Source organism: Ursus americanus, chromosome 11, assembly GCF_024610735.1.
Source record: "Ursus americanus isolate L20-20 chromosome 11, mUrsAme1.1.p, whole genome shotgun sequence".
Classification (NCBI taxonomy): Eukaryota; Metazoa; Chordata; class Mammalia; order Carnivora; family Ursidae; genus Ursus; species Ursus americanus.
Genome location: NC_142137.1, coordinates 47,391,984 through 47,411,313, shown reverse-complemented (window position 1 = coordinate 47,411,313; position 19,330 = coordinate 47,391,984). Strand labels below are relative to the sequence as shown.

General features: G+C 41.2%; 1 protein-coding gene across 1 annotated transcript in view; it reads left to right on the top strand.

Annotated features, from left to right (window-relative positions):
* The first annotated feature begins 18,187 nt into the window (after positions 1-18,187).
* LOC148109280 (uncharacterized) overlaps positions 18,188-19,330 on the top strand; it is an 83,070-nt gene continuing 81,927 nt past the window's right edge. Inside the window, exon 1 of the mRNA XM_087865300.1 lies at positions 18,188-18,693. Within this exon, the coding sequence (XP_087721426.1) occupies positions 18,625-18,693 (69 nt within the window). The 5' untranslated portion in view covers positions 18,188-18,624. The remainder of the gene's footprint in view (positions 18,694-19,330) is intronic.

Sequence of the window (19,330 nt, the reverse complement as noted above, 5' to 3'; positions counted from 1 at the left end):
TTATCTTGCTCCCCACTCCATCCCTGACACCCAGGGCAATGGCTATACATAGTGGGTGCTCAGTAAACAATTGCTGAATAAAACGCACACTTATTTACTAAACATTAAAGGGTTTGGGAATAGAAGTTAAAATAAAGCTTTCCAATCAGACAGTCAGAGCTCTGTCTCAAATAGTTGGCATCCAAGATATAGCTGTCTCCCTCAGCCCCTATACTTGAAGTCTTGGGGAAAAGGGTGTGTAAAGGATAGAATTTCCCTTTAACTTGAGAACAGCTTTATCTTTTTATCCTAGTGTGGGCTATCATTATTTTTAACATGAAAAATTTTAAAGTTGGAAAGCACTGTGTTAAAATAATCTAGCTCAGTACTTATAAAAATGTGAAGTTAAAATCTGGAAATGAAAGTTGAGTAGCAAACACTGAACATGAACAGTGCTTGGAAGCAGAAGTCACCACGTTTATCAGCCGTTAAGGACGATGTTCCCAGGTGTGGGCCTTTCCGACATTCCTTTACACTTGGTGGCCTGAGGGGCTTTATCTTAATAATCCCTGGATCTTCCAGGGATGGGGCCAAGTGCAGGGAGCAACTCTCAATTTTTTCCAACCACCACCTGTCCTAGAGTAAAAGTCCAAATTCCTTATCATGCATAGAAGCCTCCCTGGGGCCCCCAACTCTGCCTACCTTTCTTTCCAGGCTCGTCTTCCTCCATATCCTGCCACACACCTTCGTTGTGTTATTTATTTGCGGGCATGTTTCATATCTCTGTGCTGTGGCCCTGCTATTCACCCAAAGGCAGACTCCTCCCTCTCGCTCCCACCCTTCCGTCAATTTTGCTGGGTGACTCCTTTCATCCTCCGAGACTCCACTCAAGCCCCAGGGCAGCCTTCTCTGAACTTCTAGAGTAGAGTTTCCACTTTTGGTTTCCACCATCACCTGAGTTTTCTTCCAGCACATTTATGTGTTGAAAATATTGGTTTGCTGTGCCCCACTGACTCCACCCCCAACCACTTTGTGAATTTTTTGAGGACAGGAACTACGTCTTGTTCCTCTTTGTCCCCTCAAGGCCAAGCACAGGGCCTATGATTGAGGAGGTTTTCAATAAATGTTTGCTCAAAGATGCTGAACAGAATGACCATTTATGTGTCATCTAGCCCATGCCCGCCTTAGAAGGGTAGGCACACTTCACACCGCTGATGGTTGAGTTACTACTGACTTATAATCATTTAAAAGTTTTTGCATGCACAGTTTAAGTACTGGTCAATAAATGTGCACAGGTTTGAAAAAGGAAACATGTCACCTTAAAAAAAAGAAAGTTTATATAATGTGCACAAGCGTCTCATCTTGAGCGCCGTGATCACAGACGGCAGGCAGTCCTGGTGTGAGAAGCACCTGGGAGGAGAGGGAAAACATTTCAGGCATCGAACTCCTCTGAAGAGCAGCTGGCCATTCCTCAGGTTTCTCACGTACGCAAATGTGTGGCAAGTATGACTGCACGCTGATAATTCCTAAGAAATCTGTTTTCTATTTTAATAAAACTGAATAGGAGTAGTCCTTTGTTAAGATGAATGAAATCTGCAGTTAGGCTTTGGAATTCACTTCTGAGGGAGGGGTTATTCAAGAAGCTTTGCGCCAGCCCCACCCTGGTGCCTGCGCTGAGACCCACGGAGGCCAGAGCGTCCACACCCGGGCCAGGAAAGGGCGGAGCCACCAGCCAGGGAGCCTGCGGCAGGATGCAGAGCCCCTGGGGACGGGTGGCTGCCACACCACTGCCCTTGTGCTAGGCTTCCAGCACAGGGTGAGGTCTCCCAAGGTTGGCTTTCTGGTGCTCTGGCTTGTTCGGACCTTTGGCACTCTTCCCACATCCCCTGCAAACCATAATAGCTATTTACTCAGCTGTTGTCAGATGATGTCCTGCACATTTGCATAAAACCTACCGTCCCTCCATGGGTGGAGTAACAAATAATTTTTTTAAAGATTTTATTTATTTATTTAAAGAGAGAGAGTGCGTGTGAGCAGGGGGAGCGGCAGAGGGAGATGGATGAGAGAGAATCTCAAGCAGACTCCATGCTGAGTGTGGATCCCGTCTTGGGGCTCGATCCCACCACCCTGAGATCGTGACCTGAGCCAAAATCAAGAGTCTGGTGCTTAACTGACTGACCCACCCAGGCAGCCCAACAGATAATTTTAAAAATAATTTTCCTGAAGCGGATGAGTAGTAGTGCTGGGTTAACACCCTGGGGGTTCCATCTGCACTCATGATGATCGATGCATCAAACCTATGATAAAACTTAGAGCCTGGATGTGCTTTACATGAATCAGCTCATTATAGTCCCACAAAAACTTTTTTAGGAAAAAGGTATCCTCCTCTTACGAGGATATTGAGGCAGAAATGAAGCATGGAGAAATGCACCTCCAGTAACCACGCAGTGTAGTGGGGGGTGGGAAAGAAGTCCATCTCCTGTCTTCTGATTCAGAACTCTGTCTATCCCTCTACACACACACACACAGATATGCTTTACTTTTGGTTAAAAAAAAAAAAGGAGGCAGGTGGGAAAAGGACTAGCCAGGAGCCAGACGTGTAATTTACATGTAATTTACATAACACAGGTTCTTCCTAAACATACCAGGCACCATGAGAAATAAGTTATAAGATCATTCGCCTGTAATTGAACTACAAGCCAGGAGGTCTAGGAGACCCCAAAATTGGCTTACGGTAAGGATGACTTTTAAGTTCTGCCCTAGTTTCGATCCCACTTTGCTCTAAAGTATCAACTGCAATTATGAAGACAAATGTGTTTTCCATGTCAGCTCCACAAATAAAAGCATTCAGACTGAATTCCCTGCGGGCACCAAGAAACACGGCTTCAAAGGAAGACTGGTTGTCTCTTGCCGTGGGGTATGACATGAGCTCTCCCGACATCTGAAGATCTCTAATGTCCACTCAGTCTGAAGGCCCACCCACCACAGCACTGTGGCGGCAGGAGTGTGGCTGAGATTAGAGTTTGAAGACAGCTATGTAAAAACGAGCTACTGGTCTCCTGAGACCTGCCGCGAGGGTAAAGTGCCCAGCAATGAAGAAACCCTGCAGTCGGAAGTGTCACCTTCATCCATGAAACAAGGTTGGTTCCTACCACTTGCCCTAGTGTGATAGCTGTTTCTCCTGGGTTAACGTCACATTGGTTAATAAATCCAGTTAAAAGCCAAAGCACGTTGAGTGCTGACCTCCATGAAAGATTGCAAAGTTATGTAAATCTAATAAGGGGCATAGGAAAAGGGGCATGACACTGAAAAGAGTTTCCTTGCTACTCTGGTTGTTAAGGATTTGCAGTAGAATGAGGTCGGTCATAACAATTTCTGTTTCAATTTGTCAATAGGCAATCATGAATTGTGGTCACTGGCTGCCATCTCCAACTTCCTAGGAACCAAGTGGTGTATCCTTTTCCAGTATTACAGAAAGTTCCAATCTTGCTGGAATGGCTTAGTACTCTATTTCTAAATAAGAACATAACGTATACAGAAAAAAATAGGTCAATATTTAGCTTAACATCTTCTGGCAATAGTTTTAAACGTGGAGTGGATGTAAATTTACCTTGACTGAAGGCTCATCATGTGTAATTTTTATTATAAATATATCAGAATCATTGAAATTCTGGAAAACTCAGTTTTCTGCTTACACAGTAGCCTTCAAGTTCCATAAACTAGCTCAGGGACTTTGTCCTTGATGATTTACCTATTAGAACAATTCCCTCAACAATCCCTGTGGCTCACTCCACAGGCCCCTTCAGGCCTTCACTCAAAGTCACCTTCCCAGAGAAGTCTTCCCTGACTATTCTTTTTAAATGTAAGCTGTCCCTCCACTGACCCTGGCACTTTCCAGGCCTCTCTCCCATTTTCTTTTTCTCCATGATCTACTTTATTTTATACCTATTTATTTTGTTTCTTCTCTATCTGCCCTTATTAAAATGTAAGCCCTATGAGGCCAGGGATTTTTCTCTATCCCCCCCCCACTGTTAAAATCCCTGCTTGTAGATAAATTCCTAGTGCATAGTAGTCATTTAGTAAATTTGTGTCGAAATGGATGGATGGATGAATAGATGCATGGATGGGCGGACGGACAGAGAGATGGATGGATGGATAGATGATCACTGGATCTTTCTGCTGGCTGAATCTGACAAAGAGAGTACAGGTCCAAAAGTAAATAAAGGACAAGCTTATTTCTCAGCTTTTCTTTCTCTGCATGTTGGCAGTTGTTAAGCCATCTGCCATACAAGCCAGCTCTACCATTTCAATCCTGAAACCCTGTGTTAATTATATCACTGCATGGTATTTCTTCACTTATCCAGGACAGCCACGTGGTAATAATCTTTTGAGACAATCCTAAAAGAATAGTATTTTATGATTTCATTAAAAGAAGGGATTAAGGTGGTTACTGAAGATGTGTCCGTGGGGAAGTGTCAAGTCTTTATGGGTGGTTAAACATAGTAACTGCCTCATAGGACAAAATCTTTATATAGGGTAAAAGTCCAACTGTCATAGGCATTTTTTATGCACTTACGAACTATTCAAATTTACCTCTTCTAAATGCATTATATGCTAATTCTTATACTTGTTATTTTTTGTATGTATCAGGGACACTGTGGCCACTGGTGTCTTCACTCAAAGGGATATTCCCAATTGGTTCTGTTGGAGTCCACTTTGATCCAAAGGTCCTGCGTGATACTCCTCCATTTCATAAGATGTCCATGCCCCCTCACTTCTCTTAGAGGTGAGATAGAAAATAGACACATGGGAGTTAAGCACCTAAAGATGGTGGGTAATCCACAGTCAATAAGCAGGAGAGGAAAGAGGAGGCCATCAACCAAAGGCTCTTGGGGGTCCTCTTTAGACAATCTGTGCCAAATCGACTTCTGTTCAGTTCCCTAGTCCTGGAGTGCAAGGTCCTTCTTTTGGTACTCATCCCATTTCTTCTCTTCCCCTCTATGCATTAGCCCTCCCCTCTCAGTTCTCCTGATCCAGTTTTATTTGAGGAATGAGATACAACTCTTCTCCATGTACCCTAAAAGATCCCCATTTAAAATGGAGTTTTCTATGAGCCTTTGTGTTTGCTTCACTGAGGCTGGAAGACGGGGAAAAGAACACCTAGCAAGTGTGCAAATTAATATTTCAAGATAGAACCCTTTTGCGTGCTGATCGAAATCGTCCACATCCTTTACTCTGAGGCCCACTTCTTGATTGAGACCTGTTCACTCTACTCCATTTGGTATAGATTATCCCCTCGTCAGAAGCACTGTGTCTGTACCACTCATTTGTCCCTCCTGCTCACAGTCTTGCTATCATTTTTATTCTGCTGTGTTCTACTATCTTCTGTATTCATTTTTTTGTTTTCTCTTTCTGTTATCTGCTCCTTTAGAGCAAGGAAAATTCCTAAAAAATATTTTACAAGCCTGTACCTTACACACACATTCTGCAAAAATCTGCTGATGCATTGATCAAGTCCCAATCTGGAAGCAACTGCAAGGTACAACTGACTAAGAGGGAAGGGAAACTGGTTGACATGAAGCGGTGCTCTGCAGCTTTGAAGTGGGGAAAACCTCCCGTCCTGAGTATTATCAATAGAAGTTCGGACACAAAACGCAAGGTAGTGATCGCATAGCCTAAAGGAGCAAATTGACAAAACTCTAGGAGGAAGTTTATATTGATGATGATGATGATGATAATGAAGATTTGATCATTAACTATGTTCCAGATACTTTTCTAGGTCCTTTACACGTCTGAACTAATTTAATCCTTACAGTAAATAGCCCACATGATCTACATTCATGGAGAAAACATTCATGCATGACCTAAGAGAACGGGCTTAATATGAAAGAGCAATATAGAAATCGAAAAGGATTAAGTTTTGAGTTAGTATTATTTTCCCATTAAAGTCTCAATACTCACCCCAGGGAAACAGCATATTGCATAATATTAACAGCATTTGCATTTTTTGTAGTGCTCTAAACCTCTCCATTACCAAGGGAAAGGATTTTCACTCAATTAGATCACAAAGTAGAGGATTATGCAGTTTGAATCCCAACACGTGAGAGACTTGAAGACATTCTGCGTAGGAAAAACTGAGGACAAGAAGGGCTATGATGTGTGTTAGCTCGTGACAGTGGCCGCCACGAGCAGTTGCGTGCTGCCCTTCCTTTGTGCCTTCATAGGGCTGTGTTGAGGGGTACCACTCATTTCCAATAGAGATGAGACATGCATCCTCAAATTGGATGTGGCTAGCTGAGTCTAGAAGGTGTCAGTCCTTGAGTTGCACACAGTCTAATGGCAGCACTTTGCTTACTTAGAATGTAAATTAAATCCCCGGGCTGGGACAAGCCGGTGGAGAGACAGCAGGCTGATTTGTCATGGCAGGAAAGAGTAAAGCAGTGTTTCCTCATAAAACATATTAAAGACGTAAATTTGGGCAGGAAAAATCCTGTTTACTAAGTGTTGTTATTTAATCTGAATTCTTCTGGGAAATTTGAATTTACCAAGTTTGCGTTGATAGGATTCAATGGAATAAAGAAAAGTTGAAAGAAGTAGTATTAAGTTCTCCACCTGGTTGGTTGCTGATTTCTCTTTAGCCCCAGGGTAAATACGATAACCGGCAGGCTGTTCATTTTATTATTTCCTGAACCACAGTCATAAAATTATGGTCAGTTTGAGTGTTTAGTTTTCTGAATGAGGTTTTGCTGACTGGATAGTTTGATGAAGCCGTGGACTCACTAGGACAAAGAGTTCATGTGAGCCCCTTCGCTCTCGCTGCCACTCACTGTACCCCAGTATAGTCACACTGCTGGTCACAAGAAGGACCGGATGAAAGAGCGTGAAGGGAGCAGCATGTGGCTGATACTCAACAGATTCTTGTAGAATGAATGTTGTTTGAAATTACAGCCTCAAATGTCACTTGGCAGCCGTTATCAATAAATGTCATCCTCTTTAGCTGAATTTGACTCTTCCATATTGTAGCATATATCTAAGGATGAAACAATAGGAGTCTGAATGGTACGAAACTAGTAATTTACGTGTGTAACTGATATGAATTTTTTCCATTTGGTCAATAAATGTCACCATCTGTGGGACATTCAATAACTAGCTCCCTATACACACACACACACAGGGAAGGTTCCAGGTCTACAGGATACCCCACCCCAGGCCATGCTATGTGGCAAATCTGTCTAGCCTGTACTGCCCAGGTGCCCAAGAGAGAAAACCAACTGGTTTTCTGTTTGAAATTGGTTCCCCGAGCCCAGCAACATCTTTCTTTCTTTCTTTCTTTTTAATTATGGTATGTTAGTCACCATACAGTACATCCTTAGTTTTTTTTTTTTAAAGATTTTATTTATTTATTTGATAGAGATAGAGACAGCCAGCGAGAGAGGGAACACAAGCAGGGGAGTGGGAGAGGAAGAAGCAGGCTCATAGCGGAAGAGCCTGATGTGGGGCTCGATCCCATAATGTCGGGATCACGACCTGAGCCGAAGGCAGACGCTTAACCGCTGTGCCACCCAGGCGCCCCTACATCCTTAGTTTTTGATGTAGTGTTCCGTGATTCATTGTCTGAGTATAACACCCAGTGCCCCATGCAATACGTGCCCTCCTTTAATACCCATCACCGGGCTAGCCCATCCCCCCACCCCCTCCCCTCTGAAACCCTCAGTTTATTTCCTGGAGTCCATAGTCTCTCCTCTGCATCTTTCTTCCTCCTTCTTTGGGGTGGAGAACACAAAAGAAAAATCTATTATGTATTCTCCGAGGCAACAAAGAACCTAGAAGGAGATTCAGAAGGCTAGATCCAGCCTATAGAAATTTTTTTTGTCTCATAGAGAGTTAAATTAAAAATTTGGAATTGGGGCGCCTGGGTGGCTCAGTCGTTGAGCGTCTGCCTTTGGCTCAGGGCGTGATCCCGGTGTTCTGGGATCGAGCCCCACATCAGGCTCCTCCGCTGGGAGCCTGCTTCTTCCTCTCCTACTCCCCCTGCTTGTGTTCCCTCTCTCACTGGCTGTCTCTGTCAAATAAATAAAATCTTTAAAAAATAAATAAATAAATAAAAATAAAAATAAAAATAAAAATTTGGAAAGTTTTACAAAAATATATGGTTTGCAGCTTTTAGTTAGACGGTGATATGCAATATACAATCACGATGGTGAGGTACTCTTAGTAGACTAAAAATATATAGCATGTAGAGCCTTACAAATAGGAAGTTTTTTATTTTAGGTTTTTCTTATTCCTTAAGACTTCATGTTTGTGCACTATCTAGAGCACCTTGCAGTAAAACATGGATCTATATTACATTTTAAAAGCCTTTCAATGGTCCATTTCATTGTAAAAATAGCACACAGTGGATCAAAATTAGACTATTATACTTTAAGTATACTTTAAGCCCTTCCAGAAAAGTTAAAATATTGGTACTCTGTTCAGCCAAAGCTAAGAAGGAATCCTAGGCAGAGCTCTAGCAAAACCCTATATTAAAAACTAAAAATAGAAATATAAAATGATAGGCTAGATAAGGAATAAGTATTTTTAAAATGTAAATAAATAAACAGAGAGGTTTAGAACATATTGGCCTTCCCCCACTCTGTTCCACAGCTTCCGTTCAAATGTCAAGTCTGTACTTCAATGACAAGATAGTGCGGAAGGAAAAGCCAAATCAAATGAGAAACACAGTCCCTAAAATGTGTTTAATCATTTACAATGTCTGACCTTTCACAATTCAGATGATTTTTGGTGGCACATAACTTTTCCAAATAGCCAGTTTTTTTTCAGAATGTTTTTATATTTTTAACTAAAACTTTATTTTTCCCGTTCCATCTGGAAAGTCTCAACTTTTCACTCAACTCCTTACAGATCTTTATCCCTTAGGAACTGATGGGAATTTTCATGAAAGTCTTAGGACTCAAATTCACTCAAATTCTTAATCATTATCTGGTTGGATGATTTTATCCCTTTTGATTAAGAAGGTTGCTTACAGGGAGAGGCTGTTTGACTGATTTTGTAATCAGTAATGGAAAAAAACGGAAAAGAATGGTCACCAAAAAGAGTAACTAGAGCTCTTTACGCAAATTCTGTTGCATAGGTCATTATAAAAATAAACATTGGTAGCTAATGGCTGAGTCTAGAGACAATGAGTCGGAGCCTAAAGCAGTAGGACAGATACATAGGCCTGAATTTGGTGCCTAAGGTATAATTGGATTGTAAACATATATTTACTGTCCTGTTGTTGATGGATACAGTTTACTATATTTTCTATTCTAATTTTCTGTAGAGTTCATACGTACTTATGATTGGCTAAATTCAGACTGGTGATGTCATTAGCCATGATTAACGTTGGGCAAATCAGTCTCTGGGCCTCAATTTCATCATCGATATAATGAAGGTTTTGGATTGGAAAAAAAAAATGTGTTTTTGTTTTTTTTTTTTTTTTTAGAGAGGGTGGCGGGGGAGAAAAGGGAGAGAGAGAATCTTAAGCAGTCTCCATGCCCAAGGTGGAGCCCCACTCGGGTCTCAATGTGGGGCTCATGGTGGGGCTCAACCTGGGGCTATCTCACGACGCTGATCATGACCTGAGTGGAAATCAAGAGTCGGACGCTTAACTGACTGAGCCGCCCAAGTGCCCCAGATTAAAAGATCTTTAAGACGCCTTCCAACGCCATGTTACAGTCTATAATTCTAGGTGCTAACTGGTCAAATACTATTCTTTGTAAATGTCCTAGCAGCAAGCACAGCACCTAAAATCTATGAAGTGTATATATATGGAGTCAGAGATGAATGGATGGTAGCTTACAAAGGAAGGAAGTAGAGTATCTGGTAAATATGAGATGATCTGGGTCCATTTGGTAAGACATAGGATTCTAAATGTTTTCCAACTTTGTTGTAGTACGTGCTTGTTGTAATAAGTACAACATTGTAGAAGTTTATAAAGAAAAAAAAAGCCATCCATCTCCGGAATGAAGTAACCCATTTCAACTTTTTGGTGTATAACTATCCATTCTTTTCTCTATGCTGATAGAAAAGTAAGTTGTTTTTATTCATTAGAAAACATACATTTTTTAACTTGACAATATATCATGCAAGTTTTTTAAATTCATACTTTAAATTTCCTTTAACATGATTGTATAATGCATTTAATTATGTTTCTAGTTCCCCAAATTATGTTTCTATACAACCAATCTTGTAATAAGTGCCTCTATATGTAGAGTCTTGCATACTGGGGTATATATCTCCAAAGAGTTTATTCTCAGAAGTGAGATTTCCAGGTCAGTGGATAGGCACATTTTAATGCTGTATAAATATTACTAAATTATTTTCCAAAATATCCACATTCCCCTCAGCAATATGGGAGTACCCAATCCCCAGAGTCTTGCCAGCTCTGAATACATAACTTTAAAAAAATATATAGCTTCCAGTCTGATAAATGAAAAAGATATCTTGCCATTTTAAATTACATTTTCCTAACTATCAGAAATTCTGGCATTTTTACACATGTTTCTTTGAATATATTTTTGTTCTTTTGCTTTATGCCTTTACTGATTTGTTTTTTATACCCTAGGAATAATTTCTATTAGGTTATTTGTTTTTTTCTTATAAATTTGTAGGAGCTTTTTGTACAAAAGTTAAATTAACCTTTGTCACATGGATTGACATAAATTTTGAAAAATGTTTCTACCTATTACTTACCAAATAAGCAATATAATAGTATTCATTTTGTAGAATTGCTATGGAAATTGAGAGTGTATCAGTACCAAAAATAGTTTCACGTTGTGGAATAATTGCTATATGCTGAATCATGTATCCTTAAAATTAATATGTGAAGCTCTACCCTTCAAAGGGATGGTGTTTGGAGATAGAGCTTTTGGAAGATAATTAAATTTAGATGAGGTCATGAGGGTGGGGCTCTCATGATGAGATTATCACCCTTATAAGGAGAGACATCAGAGAACTTGCTCTCTCTTTCCTCCTGTCATGGGAGGACACAGCAAGATGGCAGCCATCTCCAAGCAAGGGAAGAGATCTCATTAGGAACTGACCATGCTGGCAACTTGATCTTGGTCTTCTAGCCTCTAAACTGTTAGGTAATACATTTCTGTCATTTAAGCCACCCAGCCTATGGTCAGGCTGACTAAGGCCATAACAATATACAAAACCCAAAGATAATGTTGCCTAAAAGAGAGCGGCATCCTTTAACTTTCTCAGTAATTATTGATGTCTATTTGAACATTTCCCATCTACATTGTGAACAGTTTTCTCACTGAACGTTGCTTTTGGCCTGAAAGGTCTCCTTGTGCTCATTTACTGAGCATGAACCGTGCTCTCGGAGGGGAGGGGAGGGGTTCAGGACGTATATAGCTATGGCCATAAAACACACTACCTCAGACTTAGTACCAATTTATTAGGCTCACAGACTCTACCACTGCTGCGCAAAGTCTCAGGCCTCAGCTGAACACCTCAAACAGCTAAGTGACCTGAATACTTTGGGGCTGGGATCACCTGACGGCTTTTCTACTCACATGTCTGGTGCCTGGGCTGGGATGACTTGAAGGTTGGGCTCAGCTGAGAGTGCCAACCAGAGTGTCTACTCCTGTCTGTCCTCTTCATGCAGCTTGGGCTTTCTCGTACCATGACAGTCTTATATGGTGGCTCAGGGTTCCATGTGAGACCATTTCATTAAACAAAATTAGAGCAACATGGCCTTTTATGACCTAGCCTCAAAAATCACAAGCGTCACTTCCCCTGAGCTACTCTAAGCAGTCACAAGCCCACCCAGATTCAAGGAGAGGAGTCACAAACCCTACTTATCGATGGAAGTAGAACTAAAGAATTTGCAGCCATGTTTTAAAACTGTCACTTATAGGTGTAAGCTAAACCTAGAGACGTAGATACATGTACACTTGTGTAAGTATGAGCGTGTGTGTATTAAATCCCCCATAATTCTCACAACACCTCACTTGGCTAGGTTGTATTGCGTCTATTTTAGCTGCCTAGGACCCATAACCTGTAAGCTGTAGAGGCAGAATTCCAATGCATACACAGCAACGTCGTACTAATTCTCCTAAATCATAGCAACCCCAGGGGAGACTCCATTAGTTTCAATGTTTAAAATTGCCACTCTAATAATTTTGAGTTGACAGTATATTCAAAAGAGCAGATTTCCCCTGAAAACAAAAGAAGCCAGAGGAAATGAAATTGTGTTCAATTTAAATAAGCGTAATTTACAAAACAGACAAACCCCAGGTAAACTCACAGAGACTTTGAACTTCAAGCCAATCATGTTCAGGAATCAACTCACCCTAAGGCACAGCATTTTCTAGAATTCTAACGTGACGTTCCCGAGTGGTTTGGTTTTGTGTTTTGTTTTGTTTTGTTTTGTTTTCCCGGGGCTGCTCCCACTGTTGGAAGTATCTACCTTGCTCACTCTCCCTTCCCACAAGCTTCAGCTGATTTGAATTATCAGAGGAATTGACTCAGCTTTTCATTTCATGGTGCATATATAGAGCCAAAGATCCTGCTTATAGAGTGTAGCAAACAAGACTCTGGTATGGGCTACTCCTTTCCCTCTAGCATCTTCTCAATCGATACCAATCCCGATAGCCTGTTTCATCACCTGCATGGCATGGTGAGACATTAACAGGGGCAACCCTCTCATGCCACGGCTCATTTGTCCCGTACGTAGACAAGTAGCTGATGAACATTTTCTGGACAAGTCACATTGATAGTACGATTTTCTGGCCTCAGTTAAGGAATTATATTGAACGTAATCTCAAAGGTTGAGTGTTGAAAAAAAACAGAGAATAATCACTAAAAATACACACATATACAAAATTACATCTTATATAAAGGCTATAAAATTCATTACCATCTACAGTCTCGACTTCATTTCTCAGTCATTCAGCAAGCAAGCCAATTCACAGATGTTAATAACCTTTGCAGAATGCTCTGCTGACCTGCTCTATTCATTCCCACCGACCGTGTACATGTGTGAGTTTGTGTGCGGAAGTGTGTACCCGTATGTTTGCCGGGTGTCTATCAATGAGATATATACAATGACAGTCTTGCTACAGCATTGAAAATACCCTGACTGAGGAGATGGGAGATCACTCTAATAAGAATGGTATGAGTATGTCAGGCCCTTAAAAGGGAGCTCAAAGGAATATATTTTCTTTAAAGTAGATTACCTTTGCAGGTTCCAAATCTTTTGTATGATTTAAACAAAGGAATAGAAATAAATGCATATGTGTGAAATCTGGGCGAGCTGTAAAAGTCACTGTTTCTATTGAATGAATTATCACTAATATTCAAATGAGCAATTACTAACAAATTGATTTGTCCCCTTGGGCTACATGTTGTCACATTGCCACAAGAAAGATTTCTTTACGCCTTTGTGTTAATAGAGGCTATGTCCTAAATAGGTTTGGTACCATTTTATTATATAGCACCAATGAGAGAAAAAAAACAAAGAGAGGGAGGGGTATGTGTGGCTGCCTGCGTGGGAGAGCAAGCCCAGGTAAAAAGCAAGTAAGAGAGAAAGAGAGAAAGAGAGGGAGGCAGCATGAATTTTTAATCAGCTGCTTCTCTTCAACTAAGAAACTAAATTTTATAATTCTATCTAAAGATATTTCAGGCAATAGAGATAAATAAAAGTCCAGTTTATTTGGTGACCCAGCTAAAACCATATATCTCTGGAAAAACATCAGATGCCTTAAAGATGAATTAAATGCTATTATTAGATGTGATTTGCCAAGACAAATGAGGTCTTCTTTGTCAGTCTCTTTCCTATAAGTATAATGACTAGCACATACTTGACATTTAATAAATAGTATCAAATCAATTAACACTAAATATTTTTTGAACTTTTTCCCAATTGGAAGAGTATGGTTGATAAATACTGACCTATCAGGAAGCTGTGTATTTATAAATTGCCTATTTTTTAGCATAGTGAGAATGGAAACAAGTTGTAAGTATGAAGCATTTTATCCTTATTCAATCTCTTATCTACAAAAGGAAGGACAACCCCTTGCTACTTGCATCTTTTCTACAAAAGGCCATGAACCCACTCTGGTGTTGATTCTTTGTGTTTCTACATAATCCTCTCAAAGAAAAGGTGCAATTAATTGATATTTTAGGTTTGGTTTTTCTTTTGTAACTTTTCCTTTGATATAATGCATGAATTAAATGAAATCTAATTTGATTAAACCACAGGATTCTGATTTCTTGTGTTTATTTTTCTAAAAAGGTTTTCATATATATGAAAATAATACCAGAATCCCCAATGGGCTTTCCCAATTCCTAATTACATACATCACTCCCGTTTAGGCTGGAGATTTAAGCATATGATCAAGTCATCCAGGCCAAAGAGGAATGTAAAACATTTCTCATGATATGGTCTATTTGTGTCCCTTTCTCCTTAGAGACATTTGTCACTAGACAGATATTTTATTGTTTATTATCTTTTGTGTTTTCCAGGTTACTATAGGAAAAAAAATCACATTCCATTCGACGACTTAATCTATCACACAAAAACACTTTAATCTATGGAAAGATAAGCTTTCTTTTTTTTAAGATTTTTTAAAAATTTTTTTTATTTGACAGAGAGAGAGACAGCCAGTGAGAGAGGGAACACAAGCAGGGGGAGTGGGAGAGGAAGAAGCAGGCTCGCAGCAGAGCAGGGAGCCTGATGCGGGGCTCCATCCCAGGACCCTGGGATCACGCCCTGAGCCAAAGGCAGACGCTTAAGGACTAAGCCACCCAGGTGCCCCGGAAAGATAAGCTTTCTAAAAAAGTATTACAGCAGTATATGTTTCTTGTTTTAATAAAATAAAAATGTAGAGTTATTTATTGTCTCACAAAGCCTTTTCACATATAATTTGGTACTGACAATCGCTTTATGAAGTAAATGGGATGCATTTTATAGTAGTATTTTACAGATGAGAATATTGAGGCTCACTGAACTGAAGGGACTTGTTCAAGGTCACAGTGGAGGTCACATACCTTCCATATCGACTAGGCACTCTCTCCACCTCCCGTATAGATGAGTCATCAGTTCTACCCAACTACTTTATTTTATTTTTTGTGTTATAGTTCAAACAATATTGTTGGGAGAAAAAAAGTGAATATACGGCACAAAAGCAAATAGAGTTTCAAGGGATTCTTTTCAACATTAGAGTTTTCCATAAAAAGATGTGTCATCCCAGGGTCGCAATGTCATTGAGGCTTAAAAAAGAAAGGGTGACAACCGCAGGTCCTTTGCTCTTACTAGAGCTCAGTATATTGCTTATGATGGGAATTCACTTAATTGTTTCAGAATCTCAAAGGTATTTAACGATTCCCACAAATGGTCTGTACCGGGGTCACTGATGTTAGCTTTTCATGGTTTTTTATTTGATTTATTTGAAAACCATTCATTGACTGCCAAGCATGGTCCAGGAACTCCACAGTGTATTGAGGCTACAAAAATGCATAAGCATACTTAATGAGAAAAGCAGGTAAGTAAATTAATTAATTAAATTAATAAAGCAAGTTTAATGTACAAACAGGATGTTTGAAGAATCCTTACTTTTCGTTTTGCCATTAGCCATGGTCTGTGTTCCTTTGTAAGTACTAAAAGTCTGGCAAAGGAGACTGTTAGTACATGGTGGTCACTTGGGGCCTACCTGCAAGTGATTTTATAAAAATAAAAGTAAGAGTGAGATGAGAGATGCTTTCTTTTCCCTGAGTAGCCAACTCAGTGTTGGCTTAACAGACTTACTGCATTTCTCTATTTATTGCAGTGACCAAAATATGGTCCAAAGTAATAGACTTCCTGATCTGGCCAGAAACCCTGCCCTATGCTTCTCCTCCTTCATCTGGCCAACTTCTACTCTTTCTTTAACACTTTGCACTAACTTTCTCCCTTTGAAAAAAAAACTTCCGGGCCTTCCCCTACCCACTCTAAGCCACCTTGCCACCCTCCAAACCAAACTGGGGATAACGTCGGTGTAGCTATGGCTATCGATATCATCATTCTTCTTCCTTTTTTTATTATGTTCAATTAGCCAACATACCATACAGCATTAGTTTTTGATGTAGTGTTCAACCAACGATTCATTCTTACCACAGTGTGTATTTCTCCACTAGGCTGTAACTTCCTTGGAGATAGAAACTATGATATTTGTATTCACAGAATCTTCCCCAGGATTAGCATAGACTCAGAGACAGTGGCAACATCTCCAAGGGATGGAGTATAGTGGGGAAGAGGGGGAGGATTTAACTTTACCTTTACCTCTTCCCCCATAGTTTCGATTAGCCATCCCCTCTTTACCCCAAATAAACATACAGGGTACTTAAAACCAGTAGGTATGCTAGCCCAGTGTAGAATCAAGGCAAGGGCCCTAGCATCCCTTTCCCACCGGTTGCTCAGAGAGCTCCTTCTCTGTGTCCCTCAAAGTCAATAAGTATCTGTTCAAATGCTTTTGGGAGACAGGAAGGATGAAGAACAGAAAATAATTTGGATGGCCATGCTTTTTAAAAATCAGGTTTATTGAACCTTACATCCAGCAAAATGATCTTCTTCTTTCATATATAAAGTTTGTATTCACAGAATCTTAACTTTTGACAAATGCATAGTTATAAAACCATTACCGTAATCATGGTAGAGAACATTTCTACAATCCTCAAATATTCTCTTTGAACTACCAGAATTCTAAATGAACCCTTTAGAAGAACCACAAAACCAATCAATGTTGTAGATTAAACAACGTATCCTTGCATCTTGGACAACTCAACGTCTCTCTCCAAAATGAATGGTTTGTTTTCCCTCAGTCATAATGCCATCATTTGGTTGCATTGCATTTTTCTTTTGGAAATCTCAGAGCATTTAGCAAATAAGATTGCACTGTCATTTCCCAGAGAAACCTGGTCCAGCTACAGAGATTTATACTCCAATTCAATGAAATCAATGCATCTCTTCCCAATTGACCTGTATGTTTCTCTTCTAGGTGTATTGGTTTTAATGAGCCGGCCATTCGTTTTATCAAGCAGGCATGTGCCTTCCCCTTATTTGTCAATTACACTCCCTCGTGACTATGAAAAGTGATTGCATCCTGGGGACACTGGGTACATTTGGATTTGATTTGATGGATACATGGAATGACACAGCAAACAAGTGAATGACTAAATAAGTGAATGAATAAAGGAAGGAAGGAATGAATGAGCAGGTGCTCCATGTCCTGGATGAGGCACTGTCTGGGAGGCATCATGAGGTCAGGTGACTGGCAGAAAGCCGTAAGGGATGTTCTAGAAGGCCAGATCAGATGCCAAGTGTCTTTTCTTTGCTCTCTCCGTTTACCCATCAACTCTCATTTTCAAAAGTCTCCATAAAATATCAACATTAAAGAGTAAAGATGGGAAAATAGGCCACACACATATTAAGTGGTGTTTTGAAAATGAATTTAATGTACAAAGAATGACATGGGTAAGGATTTGGGGGGTAGATTTCCACTTGATAGGTAAAGGCTTTCCTCTCATTCATCCGGGCTTCCTTTCCATCAAATGGATTCAGTTAAGACTTTTTGCTAATGTTCTTTGTGTGTTTTACCATAAGACACTTTGTATGTCCATTGTGTTCTTTTTTTTAACAGCCTTCTTCAGGGAAAAAGGCAATTACTTTCACTGTTGCCCACTCGATGATGACAAGTGGGGAGAGGACACTAGAAGAGGTTCCATATAGTTAGTATGAAAGCCTCCATTGTTCTACCTACGCTGGCCCCTTATTTCATTTTTCTCCACATTTGGACAGATCGGGAATGAATTTGATTGAATTTCCATTGAGAGACATTATATTCACGAAAACGTATCAAAGGAATGTCAATGAGCATAAAACAAAAACGGTCTGCATTTCATAGGAAACTCTGATTTAAATGGTCCGAACAACAAAAAGAAAAGAAAACAGGCGATTCAAGTAGCCCTCCCGAGGGGTTGTCAACTGCTTTTCAGGGCGACCTGAGCCGGTGCCTTCTCTCCCCGAGCTGCTCAGATATTCATGAATCGCTGCGTCTTCAGCAGCGCTTTCTCTCTCCCTCTGCCTCTCTGGCGCGGCTCTCCCTCCCTCCCTCCCTCCCTCCCTGGGCTTCTGCTCTTTCTTACTCCTTCTCTCAGCTGCTTAACTACAGCTCCCACTGGAACTTGCACGATCAAAAAACAGCTCTCCTCCGGAGCAGCCTCCAGCCGCGCATCACCTGGAGCCGAGCGGCGGGCCCCCGCGCGCCCGCCGCAGAGCCGCCAGGTAGCCGGGGGCGCGCAGGGGGTGCCCCTCTCCCGCTCGCCAGCCGCAGAGCATCTCCCCGGGATCCGGCGCAGCCCGGGCGGCCGGCCGCGCCGATGCCCGCGTTTCGGAGCTGCGATGGGAAGAGCCAAGCCACTGCCCGTGGCAACTGAGAGCGGGGAGAGGTTGCTGCAGTAGCGGCGCTGCAGGATGTGGGAGTGAAGACCCGAGCCCCGCTAGGTTCTCCAGCGCGCTCCGTCCTCACTGCCTGTCTCCGGGAGGGCAGCCGGGGACCCGCTGCACTCCCCAGGCGGTGCCACCCTGGATCTATAACTGTGAACTCCCTACTGTGGAAAATGGTAAACAAAGACATGAATGGATTCCCAGTCAAGAAATGCTCAGCCTTCCAATTTTTTAAGAAGCGGGTAAGGACAGGTTTTGTTTGTTTCTTTTGTTTTCTGCTCTTCTCTGAAATGCTTTTGATGACTGGCCTGGCATAAGCCTAAGGTTTTCTTGCAGAACCCCCGAAGGAAAGGCGAGCTTCTGGAAGCAGTGGTCCAGCCGGGAAATATACCTGTCTTGATGCAAATTTGTGGGTGGGGGCGCCTGGGAACAGTTGCTTTGGGAGGATGGGGGTGGGCTGGGCTATCTTAGAGAGGGTTTGAGCCAGGAATGGGAATTTCTCAAAGCCACAAGATGACAGGCAGTATCAAAGAGAATTGGCCCAGGGTACAGCTATGGCTAGTAATTTAGTCAGGGACTAATAAGCAGCTCTCCTGTCTGTGATCTTTGAAGGGTTCAACTTTTTCCACACCTTTCATTGACTATGTCTCAGTGCTGTATTGCCCTCTTCATTAGAAGCCGCATCTTCTGGCTTCCCAAAATCAGTCAGCCAATAACTTGCCTAGTCTCTATCTATGGTAAAAATAGCAAAGGACTAGAATGACCTTTTGCAGAAATGATGGAATCCAGCGTTTTAAATTCTCTATTTCAAGTTGCCTCAGTGTTGTTTGGTATGACTGCCTTTCTTTTAGAGAGAACAGTGGACAGTCTGAATCCAAG